General features: G+C 34.8%; 1 protein-coding gene across 3 annotated transcripts in view; it reads left to right on the forward strand.

The window, feature by feature from the left end:
* LOC115879701 (SR-related and CTD-associated factor 4-like) overlaps positions 1-14155 on the forward strand; it is a 31140-nt gene that overhangs the window by 15779 nt on the left and 1206 nt on the right. For 2 of the 3 annotated variants that reach the window (XM_030896655.1, XM_030896657.1), the window contains 8 exons: positions 82-290; positions 346-601; positions 735-983; positions 2649-2861; positions 3362-3527; positions 4447-4955; positions 8113-8832; positions 12356-12763. In XM_030896655.1, coding sequence (XP_030752515.1) covers positions 82-290; positions 346-601; positions 735-983; positions 2649-2861; positions 3362-3527; positions 4447-4955; positions 8113-8832; positions 12356-12763 — 2730 coding nt within the window. The remainder of the gene's footprint in view (positions 1-81; positions 291-345; positions 602-734; positions 984-2648; positions 2862-3361; positions 3528-4446; positions 4956-8112; positions 8833-12355; positions 12764-14155) is intronic. The other variant, XM_030896656.1, reaches the window with a different exon arrangement.

Genomic DNA, 14155 nt, shown 5'->3' on the forward strand with positions numbered 1-14155 from the left:
TTTCGGATGTATGAGACTCCGGCTTAATTCTGTCAGATAAATTCGATTTTTTAGTGTAGTTAATCATTATGTTTTTTACAGTTTGCAGTACCACACTTTGGGTAGGTCATTTATCCAAACTAGTACACCAAGACGATCTGTCAAACACGTTCGGTGAATTCGGCGACATCGTCAGTATCGACTTGATCCCGCCAAGAGGTTGTGCCTTCATAGTGATGCACAGGAGACAGGACGCAGCCAGGTGCCTGAACAAGCTCAAGAATCACAATATGCAAGGAAAAGCCATCACTGTAAGACAAACATTGACAAACTTTTTGGCGTTTCTATAATTTCGTATGTTTTTAGTTGGCTTGGGCTCCAGGAAAAGGTGTGAAAGGCAAAGATCTAAAAGACTACTGGGAGGGTGATTTGGGAGTGTCGTACATTCCTTGGAACAAGTTGAAGCAGGACATAGACTTGGAAATGTTAGAAGATGGAGGAATGATTGATGAGGAAACGATGCCGACTTGGATGCGACAGAAAATCGAAGAGTTGAATAAAAAGAAGACCATCACCATCACACCGCCAGATAAACCACCATATTTTGGAGGGAACTTGAACAGTATGTTTACTCACATTAAAAAAACATTTCTTGAGTAATTTAATAATAACTAAAATTTTTTAGTCAGAAACTCTTTGACGCGTCCTGTATATAAATGTTCTTAGTTAATTGCAGCAAAATATTTCTTTTTTAGTGGGAGATATGAAAGTAGGCACAGCTTCAATGGGTTCAATTGATACCAGTCAGCCACCTCCGATGCCCGGCACCAATCTGCTGCAACCGCAGCTTCTGCCTTTGGTAAACCCGTTCCAATACAACAACAGACTATTGGGTTTGATGCCGAACATGGCCAACATGAACCTGCCGATCGGAGTGCCCCCTCCCAATATGCCGCCACCCATGATGCCGAATTTAGGGTTAGGCCTGAACTCGCCATTCCAAGGTATGTGCGATTTCATAAATATCTCTTTTTTTCAAACGTCATAAAAGTATTAATTTTTGCGACGTGATTGACAATATTAAAAAATCATTTTAACGCCTAGGCATAAAAGTAAAGCACTTTTACGCCTAAGCATAAAAGTACGAAAATATATTCAACAAGCGTAACCAAAGTACGAAAGTCAAATTCAACGAGCGTAACCATAGTTTCTTGATATATATAGTTTGTCCAACGACAAGATCCTTGACAGTGATAGATGTGTCTGTCATTTTAATTTCAAAGTAGTTTATTTTATTTTACAAAGAAATAAGTTGGTACATTGGAACGCATAGCAGGAAATTAGTATATTTAAAATTTGACTGACAAGTGATTACTTCAAAATATTGTGAAAAAATAACTGTATAAAACTGAAAAAATGTAATCGAGTTATTTTATTTAAAAAAGAAACAGTATGTGTTAATACAAAACACACAAGAACAAAACACCACATACCAAAAAATATAAAAAAGAACTATTTCTTACTTTCAAGCTTCAAGAAACTTCCCGCATTTATTATATTCATCAATATAACTTATGTACAAATACAAATTTGTATTTAAATATGATTTTGTTCAAAAATATTCTACAGGAATAAATTAAACAACATAAATAAAACAAACTATTTTATTAATAATAACACTTACCAAATTTTATACCTTTAAGGTTGATTAATTAACTTTAATCTTAATCTTTTTAAACCAGTACCATTTGACATTATTTTTTTTTGCAGTACTAAAATTCATTATTTACCTATCGTGTGATGTCGATATTTTACAGCTACTCCGGTTTTTAGTATACATTTAGTACGATCATCGTACCATATACGAGATGCACTTATCTACGACGAGATGGTATACAAACCTTATTGATGGTAACTTTAATGGGGTGTATAAGACTTCTGCCTGGGCAGTGAGTATTAACTATAAACTGTGCTCTAGGTCTACAGTTAATTTTCCCTCGGTTTTTCCTCCAGTTGACTTCAAAAGACACAAACGTAATAACACGAATCAAAATGCATCCAATTCCAAATGCAGGGTGTTTGACATAAGTTGGCACAAAATTATAACCTATAATTTGGCAAGACTTTGACAAGCCTCAAAAATCTAAAGGCGAGTTCATACGCATCGGCGTCCATTTGTCGTTCATCGTTCCGTGAAACCATTAAAATTGAAATATGATCTGTCATTTTTGAAATAAACCAATAAAACTGGTTAAAAACAACAAGAGACGACGCATGATGGATTAATATTAAAATCCATCCATAGTTAACTTAAAAAATATTAGAAACTTTTTAATAAAATAAATAGATTGGTATGGGACGTCATCTGCTTTTCTTCTGTCATCGTCTGTCGAAATCTTACCTGAGAAAAAAACAGAGTATATATAATTACATACAAGGTATTACTTTTAAATATTTTTATATTGGAATGTTTGAAATTGTTTAAAAACTTATTTGTCGCGTTTGAAAAAAAATAGAATGTTCCATTCAATGTAAAAATGCCTTTTTGTGCCTCGGCTGTAGGTCGCGTCAGATGCACAGCCTCGCCACAAAAAGTGTCATTTTTACTCCTAATAAAACAATATACTATTTTTGTTATGTTGGGTAAATCAATGAGTAATTTTATAAAGGTCCGCCAAGTATGATGCCGCCTCCGCATTTGCCTCCTCCTACAATGGAAAATAAACCTACTCCTCCACCACCTAATTCTGATGCTAGTTTGCGTAGTCTGAGCGAGTCGTTGATGAATTTGGCCGGACAGCCACTGACTATGCCTCCGATGACTCAGCCTCCTCCTCCACACAATATCGAGGATAATATGGATATTGAAATGGAAGATGCAGGTCTGTATTTATACCGATCTGGTCATCGAAACTTCGTGGTTTGGATTTTAACGTGTCAGAAAGTGATATAGACGGCTTAATGACAAATCAAATGTATTAAAAAGAGATAAAAGTTAGGTTGATCCGTTTCTTCTATGCGGTATTGTCGGATTTTGCAAAACCAATGTTGCATCTAGGGTTGGAACTTTATTTTTCACAATTAGTTGCTCGTTTTACTACAGCTGTAATAGATTATATTTAGCTTAGATATATAATCTTCATTTCTGTAGTATACATGAAAGTTTTTAAAATAGTTTATTTCTTCTGCCACATTTTGCTACACACGTAAAAACTGGCAATACTGTATGGCGCTTCTTATTTTGTCTCTCTGTCTGTCAACTGGTCGTTTACATTTATCTCTGTCGCATACATTAAAATACAGACAACGTAGATGAAGTGATTAGGATGGTATATTGTTTTCTATAGACGTATATTTTGTAATTATACATTTTTCTTATTAGTCGGACATCATGAGTCAAAATCTGCAGTTTCTCTAACTGAACAATTAGAAGCATCAATGCAGCAAAACTTTTCTAACAGAAGAGAGGATAATTCTAATAAACGTGATAATAGAAGAGATGATAGAGGTAGAAGAAGAAGCAGAAGTAGAGATAGAGATCAAAATAGGTAAGTGAAGAAACAAAATATTTGGTTTATTTTTTTTTTAATTGTCATCAATCAATTTAATTGATATCTTTGTGGTCATTGGAACCTTTCAAAATAAATTTGGAGAACTGTCACGGTCATCACTTTTTTTTAATTTTTCAGATAACAAAACGAGATTTGATATCTTAGTATATTACATAAATTAGGATTGATTGACGTATTCAATTGTTTTTGGTCACTTTCTGTTTCACCAGAAATGACAACTTTTGATTTTTAAAAGATACCCTCGGTATTTTTTTACTTTATTCTGGAACGACACTCTGAATAGAATGACATATCTTTGATATCATATGTCATATGAGATATGATTAAAAATACTATTTGGGCATCTGTTAACTGGCCAGGACAAGACACGAAAAACATTAAACAATCGAATCTATTTTTCCAAGGCTCCTTGATTAAAAATTAGTGTTTTTAACACAGCCATAGCACTCTAGATTGAAATTTAAAAAACGATTTGTTTTTAAGTAAGAATGTCAAAAATTGACATATGATATGTCATTCTATTCAGAGTGTCATTTTCTATCGAATAAGGTAAAATATATATAACGAGGGTGCCATTTAAAAATAAAAAGTTGTAGTCATTTCCGGTGAAACAGGAAACGACCGAAAACAATTGAATCCGTCAATCAATCCTAATTTATGTCATATACTAACATACCAAATCTCGATTTTTTATCTGAAAAATTAAATAAGTTATGGGGTGAGCCACTTTTGAGACGCACCCGGTATTTTAGTTTACCACTCTTGACACCTTATAAAGGAATGTTTCCTCACAATGATCCTGAATGTTCCCTTGTTACGAAGGGAAACATTCTATCTATTTCAACACTAATTGTTGGTAACTTGGTTACCTAATTAACAAATTTCAATCTTTCAGAGACAGTCGCAGTGGCGGCGGCAGAGGCCGTGACCGTCGAGACCGCGATCGCGACTTCAGGGGCCGCAGCCGCGATCGCAACGAGCGCGATCGCGACAGAGACGGCCGCGACAGGCGTCCCCAAAACGACAGAGAACGTCGCTGGGGTCCTCCCGACCGGCGCGATGACCGGCGTGACGATCGGCGCGACGACCGACGTGACGATCGCAGAGACTACTTCGACCGACGTGGCGGCGACGAGGACGACAGAGGCGGCGAGAAAACCCTGAACGACCGGCTCAAGGAGATGGCGGGCATGAAGTTCGACGAGCCGCCGCCGAACACTCGTGAGAGGAAACTGTCCGACGCGACGAAGAGGTCGCAGCAACAGGTTAAAGATGAAGGTGCGGCGGGGAAAGAGGAGGTGAAGGAGGAAAAGAAGGAGGTGCCGAAGATCGAAGAGAAGAAGGAGGGGGAGAGTGTGGCGTTTACTTTTGAACCGCCGCCGGCGATTGCAGATGATGACGCAGGTAAGCATCAGCGATGTCAAATACGATTCAGTGTCGGAGAGCATTAGTCCATAACATTAGTCCTAATCTCAAGAATATGAATCAACGTTAACGAACGCTAGCGCTCATACTTCAAACCCTAGATCATATACAGGGTGTCCAAGTATTTTAACTGGTAGTATAGTTCAGCCCCAGAAACAGACCTATCAGGTTTTTTCGCGGAAAAAAATTTTGAAAATTCATAATTTTTTGAAAAAAATTTTGGAAATGTTCTTAGTTTTTATTTTAAAAGCATAATTTCTTGATAATATGGCAGGTAGTAGATTAAATTTACAAGAAATATAATCCAGAAAAGATCCAGTGGTTCTCAAAATTTTAGCAAAAAAATCATTTTTTTTAAATTTTCAAAGTAAAATAACTCCGTTATCTTGAACTTATTTAAAAAATGATAAAGAGAAAATATGTTTCTTTTATCGAGATCTACCACCCCTTAAAATACTTGCACTTGGGACACCCTGTATATTTACGTGGATATGTAAATCACTATGGAAACTGTCGCAAACATATCAACGACTTACATTTGTCTTCTTTCTTTGTTGCACACGCGGTTTTTCTACTCTGTCTATCCTTGTCGAGGACCTATTGTCCTCGCGCCAAATTTGAATATTAATTTTAAAAATTTAATTTGTAAAATGCATATATTATTTGAACATTAAATTCATTGTTTCTGTCACAAAAAAATAAATTATATAAAAAGTACATTTAGCCACTCTAAAGAATATCAATATTCTTAGGAAATCTAACCAGAAAGTATGCTGTCTGGTTTAATATAAATTAAAGAACAACAGAATACTTTACTTGCCTATGAAAAGATAATTTGGGGACCTTTATATTAGATCTTCCACACTCCAAACACTTTCTAGTCATTTTGATGAGTATTTAAAAAGTCCAACGAAAAAACATAGAAATATAATTGCACAAACTTAAAATTAACTTCTCACTGAACATACTTGCATCCTTGGCTATATAAAAGCGGTCAATAAAAGAACAATTAATAAATTTTTAAAATAAAAAAAAACGCAAGAAACAAGCGTCGTTACACAATGGAAATAAGATTATGACAATATGATGACAATGAAAAGTTGGTTTCCATAACATTGTATAACTTGTACTTTCTAAACCATATAAAATTGTGATTATTTTGGGAATACGTGCAACTTTTAATCTTAGATTCTTATAAACTTCGTGGATAAGTAAATTCGCTTAATTTTTGTTAATGACACATCAGCGACATTCGACTATCTGATTATCTTTGTCTTTGACACTGACTGACCCATCGTCTATCTTTCTTTTGTGTATATGTTATTTTTATGTCATAAAATAGAAAATATAAATATATAAATTAGAGAAAATAATATTATTCGGATATTAATTATTATTTATTGGATAATATTTACTAGTATATTAATTATACAGGGTGGCCCATCGAAAACGTCCCGCAAGGCATAACGGCCAGGATATTCTTTTTTTCAAAAAATCCAAAAACACGTCAATTTTGTTTGTGAGGGGGACAACTTTTGCCCCAAAAATGATTGCGAAATCTTCAACCCTCTAAGCGGGGGTGTCATCCCCCAACTTTTCTCAAATCGGAAGGGGGGTCAAGTGGCACCGCAATGAAAAGACCTTTCTATTCTTTATATTTCCCCGCCTCGTTTTTGAAAATCCGTCGAGTCATTGAGAAAATATGAAGGATTGAAATTTGAAAAGTTTATTGAAACATTTATCAGAGTAAAGGATAAGGATAAATTCTTTCGACCAATTTGAGGTTTTTTATTATTATTTCTAGATGTTTACGCATTTTTCACTTGCCACAAGGTTGAACGATTAGTTGCTAGATAGCTGTTCTGTGACTTATGCGTTGAAGTTCTTCTCAATATCGTTAAACTGACTCACAATAGAATTTCCAAAAATACCAGCCCAACCGTTCAATTTATGAGGGGGTTTTGTGTGTGCACCTCGTGAAAAACCCTGGGGTTGTCTTCAGCCCAGTACCGACCAGTTGTACCGATTAACTACACCGTTCAAAAAGAAAGTAAACTCATCCAAGAAACACAAATTAAATAGAAAATTATTATCATTCGCCACTCGTTCACTCATAGTTTCACAAAATTGCAAGCGACGATCAAAATCGTCTTCGTTGAGTTCTTGTACCAACTGAATTTTGTACGGGTGGAACTTCCGTTTTTTTAATATCCTTTTGACACTTTGCTACTAACTCGCGAACAATTTTGCCATAAAGGTGGTTGTCAGGATGGCGTTCATTGAATATCTACACAACCCGATTGCCACATTCATTATTTTTAAAATAAAGTTCGATTATTTCCACTTTTTCTGCAAGTGAGTACACCATAATAATTGTTAATAAAAATTTAACGATATTGTTCTCAATTGAACTTCAACGTATAAGTCATAGAACAGCTATCTAGCAACTACCGCACCTGATCGTTCAACCTTGTGGCAAGTGAAAAAATCCGTAAACATCTAGAAATAATAAGAAAAAACAGCAAATTGGTCGCAGAAATTTATCCTTATCATTTACTCTGATAAATGTTTAAATAAACTTTTCAAATTTCAGTCCTTCATATTTTCTCAATAACTCGACCGATTTTCAAAAACGAAGCCGGAAAGTTTAGAGAATAGAAAGCCCTTTTCAATGCGGTACCACTTGACCCCCCTTCCCATTTGAAAAAAAATGGGGAATGACACCCCCGCTTAGAGGGTTGAAGATTTTGCAATCATTTTTGGGGCAAAAGTTGTCCCCCTCACAAACAAAATGACGTGTTTTTGAATTTTCTGAAAATAAATTACCCTGGTCGTTATGCCTTGCGGAACGTTTTCGATGGGCCACCCTGTATAAAGAAAAAAAAACAAAGATAAATTACCTAATAATGTTTAAAGTGATTAAGTTACCTAACATAAATATATATTTCGTTGAACAAATGTCGGTTTAATAAACGATTTTAAATAACATATATCTTGTTTTTTGAAAAAATGGAACATACTTCAGAGGTTTTCATACTTTTAGTGTTACGGAGTTCTTTTAAGGATAAGATTGTTCCTATTGATATCCTATGTCTCGTGTTACGATGCATCACACTGTAAAAATTTCATATTTTAGGATTCAGAGGCCCACCTATAGGCGATTTCGGTCCACCCGACCGATTAGGCAACGACAACATGGACTTTAATCCGCATCTGGACGAACCCCCGCCCTTTGACGACCGTCCCTATCCCCCGTACGGTTCAGAAGACGCCTTCGACGGCCGCTATGACGAATCAGAAAGGCACTACGCTCGCAACGCCAGTCCATCCTACCGTTCAGAAGGCCCGTTCGGTCCCGATGGTCCTCCGTTCGGTCCTGATGGTCCTCCGTTCGGTCCTGATGGTCCTCCGTTCGGTCCTGATGGTCCTCCGTTCGGTCCTGACGGGCCACCATTTGGACCAGATGGACCACCATTTGGACCAGATGGACCACCATTTGGACCAGATGGACCACCATTTGGACCAGATGGACCACCATTCGGACCAGATGGACCACCATTTGGACCAGATGGACCACCGTTCGGCCCTGATGGGCCTCCATACGGTCCCGACGGACCTTACGACGAACCCTTTATGGATGAATACGGCATGATGGAATACGGTCCGGATTTCGGTTCCGGCTTCGACGGACCGAGATTTATGAGGGGTAGACGTGGCGGCCAGAGGCGGGGCAGAGGAAGGGACGACTTCTTCCCGCCCAGAGACGAGTTCGGGCCGCCAATGGTGCGTGGCGGACCCGATTTTGGACCAAGAGGACCGAGGGGCAGAGGATTCTTTGGACGCGGTAGAGGACGCGGTAAGTTTTGAAATATTATATATGCGTGTTTCTTAATGATACGTAAATATTTGAAAATCTTTATATGAACGTATCTCCTAAACTAATTTACGTTTAAGTTATATGGTAATAAAATTTTCGGGAAAACTTTTCTTGAAAAAATTGTATTGTACATTATGCTGACAAGCGTTTTTTGACATCGACGTTTACGAAAACGTCACTATTCCAAGCAGGGTGCAATGATTTAAAACAACGGATTTTTTTATTTTAATCATGGATTTAAATAAAAAAATCAACTTGTTTAAAAACTTATGATAAATCGAAAGATAATGATAAAAATTATAAAAACTTTTCGTATAAAGCTATAAAAAATATTTCTATCCTATATAAAATATACTCTATAACTATTCATTAAATATATAATTATTTTTTGTAACGTTTAAATACTTTAATAGGTCGAAAAATTATTGTAAAAGATATAACATATAACACATGTCCCTAATATCCATTCAACCATAGACTTAAAATAAAATATAGACTACACTATTTACATCTCAACGCGGACAGACAATATTTTTTGTACACATGTTTACTTCTGGGTACAATCGACCGAGCCTTCCTCATCCAGCCTATGTTGTCACGTCTTTAATATTATCAATATTTTTTTTCTTGTTATACACATATATTGAGATATTAATACTACAGTTTAATAAAAGTAGGTTTTTAATATTCCAGAGATGTATTAAATAGTCCTTATACTACTAAATTATAAGTCGGATACTGTTTAAAAGGATAAGTTCTTTACAATATGACAACACCGATTAGAGGCGAGGGAGCCTATTCATTCATTTATTACCTTGTAGTACGTGTCGCACGTGTGCGGTAAAGCTTTGTTGCCGCTATCTCCCCGGCTGTATTAACGCATTTTCTTAGCTTGTAGTGCTTAAGTGTTTATTTTATTGACTTTTTTCTGTTCAAGAACTATAAAATATGGTTCGCCAGTGCCAAATTTGCAAAGAAATTTGACTTAAATAATCCATTTAAGTCTTGAAACGACTTTTGACCGGTAGGCAACTCTCAATTTACCCATTGGGAGTCAGTGGCGTTGTTGTAGAAAGGCGCTTATTTAGATAATATTTTAGTAAAATGTAAAATCTGAATTTTTTCTCTTACATTACATTATTTACTTACTTACATTGCAACAAAATCATAATTATAACCCTGTTAATAATTAATAATGTTTTTATTAAAAATATATTCCGGTTTATTCTAAAATTATCTTCAGAATCTAAAATAACATACAAGAATTTTAAAATGAGATTACATTATGAAACAATATTTCTTAATATACCGGGTCGTCTCAAAAGTGGCTCACCCCTATAACTTTTTTATTTTTTCAGATAAAAAAACAGATTTGTATGTTAGTAGGTATATGACATAAATTAGGATTTATTGACGTATTCAATTGTTTTTGGTCTCTTCCTGTTTTACCGAAATGATTACATCTTTTGATTTTTAAAAGCACCCTCGGTATATTGCTACTTTATTCGATAAAAAATGATACTCTGAATAGATTGACATATCATATGTCAACTTTTGACATTGTCGCTTAAAAACAAAACCTATTTTAAATTTCAATTCAGGGTGCCATGGTGTTGTTAAAAACACTAAGTTTTAATCAAGGAGCCTTGGAAAAATAGTTTTGATCGTCTAATGGGTTTCGTGTCTTGTCTAGGCCGGTTAAAAGATGTACAAATCGTATTTTTAATCATACATATGTCAATTTTTTCAAATGGAACAGGGGTGACTGACTCATTAGCATATTTGGAAAAAGCATTTTTTTATGAATATATTGATACCACACACTTGGTATTTCGAGTCAAATTGTCGTTATGAACCGCGTGTTACAATTACAATTAAACCATATGCGAGAATGTCAAAAGTTGACATATGATGTGTCATTCTATTCAGAGTGTCATTTTCTATCGAATAAAGTAGAAATATACCAAGGGTGCCGTTTAAAAATTAAAAGTTATAGTCATTTCCGGTGAAACAGGAAGTGACCAAAAACAATTGAATGCGTCAATCAATCCTAATTTATGTCATGTACTAACATACTAAATCTTGTTTTTTTATTTGAAAATATAAAAAAATTATGGGGGATGAGCCACTTTTGGGACGCACCCGGTATAATAAAGACAGTACCGAGTTAAATAAATGTAGTTTTCATTTTATCCACTTCCTATCACCTTCCTTGCTTTAATGGAACAGATTTATGTTTTCTCTAATTTACATAAGACATCACTTAACCAGAAAAAAAATTACAACAATCATATTATGACTAAAATTAATAATTTATTATTAATTTCAAAAATTACGTAATTTCGATTATAAAATTTCTTCTATAACGTGTATTTTATTATTTTTATCCTTTTTGGACTCTAAGACGTTTTTTCTAAACTTTTATTTAAAAAACCTGTCCTAAATTTGCCTAAATCTTAATAAAATATAAAAAAGTTTAAATACGATATATTTTTAATTTAATTATAGCTTCATTAAAATAAAAAAATACCCGGCTATGATACGGAGAGTTCAGGTGTACTTGAGAAACGAAAGACAGTGTTGTGTTTCTCGGCAGACTTATGATAAATCGAAAGATAATGATAAAAATTATAAAAACTTTTCGTATAAAGCTATAAAAAATATTTCTATCCTATATAAAATATACTCTATAATTATTCATTAAATATATAATTATTTGTTGTAACGTTTAAATACTTTAATAGGTCGAAAAATTATTGTAAAAGATATAACATATAACACATGTCCCTAATATCTATTCAACTATTTCTACACTAACTACACTTCTAAATGGCATAGATTTATTTTGAAATTGTAAAGTGTCAGAAATCCGGTATTCGAATACATTTCATTCGCAAACTTTATAGTGCAAAACTAGTTTCTTCTGATGTCGAGTTATATTTTTATTCCCGAGGACTAATCAATGTCAAAAGATAAGCTGGAGTCAAGGTTGTTTTATACCTTTTTTGAAACAGCTGAATGTTGATCAAGCTAACTTCCGCCTTCCGTAATTTATCTTGTAGTTTATTCCAAATTTCTACCGACATTTTGTTTTACAATAAGTACTTTGCTCTCTGAACATAAGATGGTACCAATTTTATTCTCGACTTAAGACATTCATGACTATTTCTAAAAAAAAATCCGTTTGATCTAAGCGGCCGATTTTTTTTTCCGGAAATAGGGGCATCGGCAAAGTTTACAGAATAAAATATATCGGTTACCGATTTAGAAAAACGACACGCGCCGTATAAATGTTAATATTGTTAATGTTAATATCGGGCAGAGTTAACAATGATATAGCCATTTAGGATAGGACTTTAAATAAAAAATTGATTAAAAAATGTCCAATTAAAATTTAAAAAAATCGTTTTTTTTATTTTTTTAAAAAAATCTAAATTTTTTTGGACCCTGATTTCTAAAACAAAAATATGTTGAAAAAATCACCCAAATTTATTGATTTCAGGCGGCGTTCCTTTCCGTGACGGCCCACCCAACGCTTTCAACCCGCCGTTCGACGGCCCTCCCGACTTCTTCCGAGGTCCACGAGGCGGTCACCGACCGCCCTTCGACGACGCCTACAACAGAGGTCGCGGCGGTCGCTTCAGAGGCCGTGGCGGTCGCCAGGGACCCGACTTCTTCGAGGGCGGACCGCCGCATTTCAGGGATAGCCCGCCGCCTTTCGGCGAAGGCCCTCCGGGTCTAGATTTCCCGCCGAGAATGGAGGATTTCGAACAGCCGCCGCCCAGAGCGGAAAGGACGAGGTCCAGGTGGGGTAACGAGGACGACAGAGAGCAGCAAAACGAGATTTCACGAGAGGACACGAATCAAGAGGGTGGAGGTGATGGAGGGGCGGCTATGGAAGGACCTGCAGGTAATACAATTATTAATAATTAACTAATGTATTGAGATTGTATTTGCTGGCGATATATTTGTAAGTTAATTTTAAATATAAAACAATTTAAATATTTTGTGGTTGTGGTAATAAGGCTTCTTATAATCAAGTAAAGTATGTCCAAGGCTTTGAATTAAAATATTAAGGAAGGAGTATAATGCTATCCATGTATTCATGCATGGTCGACGGAAAGAGGACGGTGGGGATCCTTGACAGTTCTGTTTGACGATTCACTTGACACATTTGAATTTGATTTGAAATTTTGTGGATTTGCCACTGTTTACTGAGCTTATTTTATGTTATTTATTATTTATTCTACTATTGATAGTTGTTTAAAGGTAGTAAATCTAGAAGGAAATTGTTGCAGAACTTAAATTTACAGTGACACTATTGCGATTTTTCGAAAAAGACTAAAATAGTTGGTTGTGTAGCGTGCGGTAGATCGATTTCGATCCATTAATAACGGAGTTATTTTACTTTGAAAATTTCCAAAAAAAATATGTTTTGCTAAAATTTTGAGAACCACTGGATCTTTTCTGGATTTTCTTTCTTGCAAATTTAATCTAATACCTATGTTGCCATATTATCAAGAAATTATGTTTTTTAACTAAAAACTAAAAAAAATTCCAAAAAAATTTTCAAAAAATTTCGAATTTTCAAAAAAAAATTCGCCAAAAAAAAACCTCATAGGCGTGTTTCTGGGATTGAACTATACTACCAGTTAAAATATTTGCACTTATTTCTGGGACACCCTGTATATATTTTTTCTTGCATTTTTGCTTTTATTTACTACTTGTCAAAGATTAGATGTCAACGTTGAATAAGAAGACTAAGGAAGGAGCATATCAAAAATCTTAGGTACACCGCGATGGGCCTCAAATATGGCCGACTTAAATTCCGGTTTATCAGTGTCGTTCTAATTTTATTTAAAAAATGTAAAACTATGATGTAGGGTAGACGTGGGGTAGACTCAATAATTTGTTGTTTTATTTTACGTTGTGAATAAATGTTGGTAGTTATTAAAATTGTTATAAAAAATATATAATTCTAATAAAAATAGATAAGTTATAATAAGTATTTATTACCACAAACATCCGATACGCTACTGAAGCAGGTAAGTCAAATTAACGTATCTAAATTCTTTGACATCTAATCTTTGACAAGTAATAAATAAAAGCTAAAATGCAAGAAAAATATATAATTTAGTTAATTTAAGTGAATTTCATAAATGATCGGTTTACTACACGTATGTATATTATATAGTCACTTACTAGCGAAAAGTTGTTCCATTATTTCACTCAATTTTTGCCGAGATCTACCGCATGCTACACAACCAACTATTTTAGAGTCTTTTTGATAAATCGCGAAAGT

The sequence above is a fragment of the Sitophilus oryzae genome, unplaced genomic scaffold (assembly GCF_002938485.1).
Source record: "Sitophilus oryzae breed Bouriz unplaced genomic scaffold, Soryzae_2.0 scaffold_1586_pilon_pilon, whole genome shotgun sequence".
Classification (NCBI taxonomy): domain Eukaryota; kingdom Metazoa; phylum Arthropoda; class Insecta; order Coleoptera; family Curculionidae; genus Sitophilus; species Sitophilus oryzae.